The sequence below is a fragment of the Benincasa hispida genome, chromosome 11, assembly GCF_009727055.1.
Source record: "Benincasa hispida cultivar B227 chromosome 11, ASM972705v1, whole genome shotgun sequence".
NCBI lineage: Eukaryota > Viridiplantae > Streptophyta > Magnoliopsida > Cucurbitales > Cucurbitaceae > Benincasa > Benincasa hispida.
Genome location: NC_052359.1, coordinates 32,716,743 through 32,720,336, shown reverse-complemented (window position 1 = coordinate 32,720,336; position 3,594 = coordinate 32,716,743). Strand labels below are relative to the sequence as shown.

General features: G+C 36.3%; 1 protein-coding gene across 1 annotated transcript; it reads left to right on the top strand.

The window, feature by feature from the left end:
- The first annotated feature begins 231 nt into the window (after positions 1–231).
- Positions 232–3,235, top strand: LOC120090226 (cyclin-D2-2-like). Its single transcript, XM_039047782.1, has 5 exons — positions 232–654; positions 734–820; positions 921–1,248; positions 1,356–1,474; positions 2,561–3,235. The coding sequence occupies exons 1-5, from the start codon at positions 415–417 to the stop codon at positions 2,810–2,812; spliced, it is 1,026 nt and encodes a 341-aa protein (XP_038903710.1). The 5' UTR covers positions 232–414; the 3' UTR covers positions 2,813–3,235.
- The last annotated feature ends 359 nt before the right edge of the window (positions 3,236–3,594 follow it).

Here is a 3,594-nt window from a genome sequence, read left to right as displayed (position 1 = left end):
TCAAAATTTTTTGATCAAACTTACGACCCAACCAAATCCAACAAAGATAGAAAAAGTTTAACTTAATCCAAGAACAAAGCTAACCCGACCCAACTCTTACCATTTTAGTTGAGTAGCCCGGAATGCTCGGATTAATGAGTTATTTGAACTCCGCTACCACAAATACTCTATCATTCACTACATTCAATTAAGAATAATAATAATAATGAGAATAATAAATAAATAAATAAATAAAATAATAGAGAGAAAGATACACCGAGTGAGTGCAAAGTATTGACTATGTTCCATCCAAACCCATAAAGCCAGCCATGGCCATCACTCACAACAATCCCACCGCCACTCTCCATCGCCGTTTCACCTTCAATGCCGTCGCCACCGCAGTCCTTTCCTCTCCGCTGACCTCTTCCTTCCTCAATGTCCCTCTCTCCTCACCATTCCGCCGCTTCCTCCTCCTCCTCCGGCGCCGGACACCACATTCCCGCCGACTTCCTCTGTTCGGCCGCAGCCGACTTCCCGATCTCCGATGACTCCGCCATTTTCAGTCTTCTTCAGTCCGAGCTCGACCACATGCCCCGCCGCGACTACGTCCGCCGGTGCCGTGACCAGTCGATCGACGTCACCGCCCGCCAAGATTCCATCAACTGGATCTTAAAGGTACTTGTCACTCCAATTTCACATCGGCCTTCTTCGCCATTGTTGTTCTTGTTTTTATCAATGGATTAGGGTTTTGCAGGTTCATGCGCACTACAATTTCAAACCGGTCACTGCGATTCTCTCCGTTAATTACTTCGATCGCTTCCTCTCCTCTAATTTCCTTCCAGTTAAGATATCTTTTCGGTTTCCCCTTTGTTAATGTCGTCGATTGTCCAAGAATCGAATCGGAATTTTGAGGCTGATGATTTTAGGACTTTTATTTGCAGCGGCGGAATGGATGGGCGTTTCAGCTTCTATCGGTGGCGTGTTTGTCTATAGCGGCGAAAATGGAGGAGCCTGAGGTTCCATTGCTTTTGGACCTTCAAATCTTTGAGCCTAAATACGTCTTCGAGCCCAGAACGGTCCAGAGAATGGAGCTTTGGGTTATGTCTATTCTCAATTGGAGATTACGCGCCGTCACGCCTTTCGATTTTCTCCACCACTTCATCTCCGATCTTCCTTCTTCTTCCGCCGCAGATGGCGGTCATGGCGACGGTGACGATTCTCATCGCCTCTTCTCAACTTCTTCCGATCTCATTCTCAGCACTACACGCGGTACCTTCGTAAAAACCTGAAACCGATTTATATATCTTTTTTTGGTAATTCGATTTATCGATTTGGTTATTATTTATTTTTCTTAATGATTTGGAATGATTTTTCAGTGATCGATTTCTTGGGGTTTCCGCCGTCCACCATTGCCGCCGCCGCCGTTCTCTGCGCCGCTGGTGAACTGTTGGATTCTCCGGCAGGTTGTAGCCATCTCCTTGCGGCGAACAGAGTGGTAAGTATTATTCATGTATTAAAACTAAACAAAAAACCTTTTTTTTTTAAAAAAAAAATTACTTTAATTAAAATTCAGATTCTTTTAAAGGTTGAAATTCCTTACTTCAAACTTATCATTTCTTTAGTTCAACATTTTTTTTTTGAAAAATTTTAGTTCAACAACTTGATGAAGAATATATGTTTAAACCTATTTCACAACTTAAATTTTAATTTAATCCTTAATTAGATAAATAGAATACATGAACGTACTACCACAAAATAATGAAGGCTTAATTTTAGAAACACCCTTTAACTTTATTATTTGTTTAAAGAATATATGTATTTTTTCTATTACTCCAATATTACCCTTCATCTCACATAAACATTTTAAAATTACTCTTAAATAAAAATTCATTAAAATTATAGACAAAAATCAAAATATGAAATGGTGTGGAAATGAATCACAACAAAAATTGTGATGTCCATTCTTTAATTTTCATCTAAAATTTTAATAAATTCATACTCTAATGATTGTTGTGATATTTATGAAAGCTCAAGAGTAAAATTACATAAATAATAAAGATTTTTTTAAGCACAAGTCATGATGAAGGATACTTTATGTAATTAAGCCATAAAAAACAAGCTACTATTTTTTGTTTTGTTTTTTTATTGCATACTAAAGATTGGAAAAATTCAAACTAAAGACCTTCCGGTTGCTTATATATAGATAACTTGTTGAGCTATGCTTACGTCGACATTATGACCTTTTAATATTGGTATGAGATTGGGGTGGAAATAGTGATAGATAAGAATTAGTCTAAAACAAACTTTGAATTATAAGATAAAACTAAAATCAAAATAAACTTTAATCTTTTACTGCTAATTTATATATTGAAATTAATACTTGTATTATCTATCTCGAGATTAGAAGTTGGATTTCACACTTTACACTTTATTTACAATATTCTTAAAATAAAATGGGAGGCTTGAAGAAATAAAAAGAAAAGTTAACGTTGGGATTGGGAGTAATTTTGTTTTTTCTTTTATTTTTATTATTATGTTTTCTTGCTGTCAAATTAATTTTAAAATATTTTATTGGGAATAGGAAATGGTAAGAAGCTGTCACCAACTAATGGAGGAGTACGTGATTGACACGTGTCCAGCAGAGCTCCGAAAACAGCGGAACGGAGGAGCCGATCAGCCGGCGCCACCGAGTCCAGTCGGCGTCCTCGATGCGGCTGCATGCGGTAGCTGTGACACACGCTTGGACAATCCCGGCTCCACCAGCCACGAAGCCCCAGTCGAGCCGCCGACAAAGAGGCTACGCTCCTCTGCGCCGGATGTACAGGAGCAGTAGATAAGACCTACTTCGTGTCATTTTGTTATATGGGGAGAGATAGAGAGAGAAAGATAATTTTTTTTTTTTTAATCTTTTCAAAATCAGTGGTCTTTCCCCCTCTCTCTCTCTCTCTTTCTTCGGTCGCCATTCTCTTGGTCGTTGACCATTAAAATTGAACGGTTGAGATTGCATGGAGGATGATCCAAAAAAAAAAGAAAGAGAGGAATTTTTTTTTACTTATTTGTCCCCAAAAAAAGCTTATAAAAATACCATATTTGTGATTTTTGGGTTTTCGGGGGGTAAAATGGGGAAATAAAGAGGTATAAATCATGATGGGAAAAGTCTTAAAAGTCAATAATTTATCAATCATTCGATCTGCGATTTTATCATCCCCATGCATGAAGAACCATTGGATTAGATTATGATGAGTAGCCTTTGGGAGATATCTTTACTTTAACTTTTTTTTAATTGGTCCACGTGGTGGGTGTCTTTTAAATCCATGAATTTGATATTACTAATCCCATTTTTGTTTGTATTTGGTAGTAAGGTTGGTATTAAATTTTCATCTGATATTTTCACGCATCAATGAATTTGATATCAATTAGAGGTAAATTAACATTCATGTTATATTGTTAAAAAATAACGAAATATCATTATTGATACTATAATATAAACAATCCAACATTAATTTGTTTCAAAATGTAAATCTTTTCTTTACTAATCTAAATATATCTTTTTATATTTTCTTTTTATAATTTTTTTTTAAGAATTTCTATGACAGATTACACTTTTCATATTTT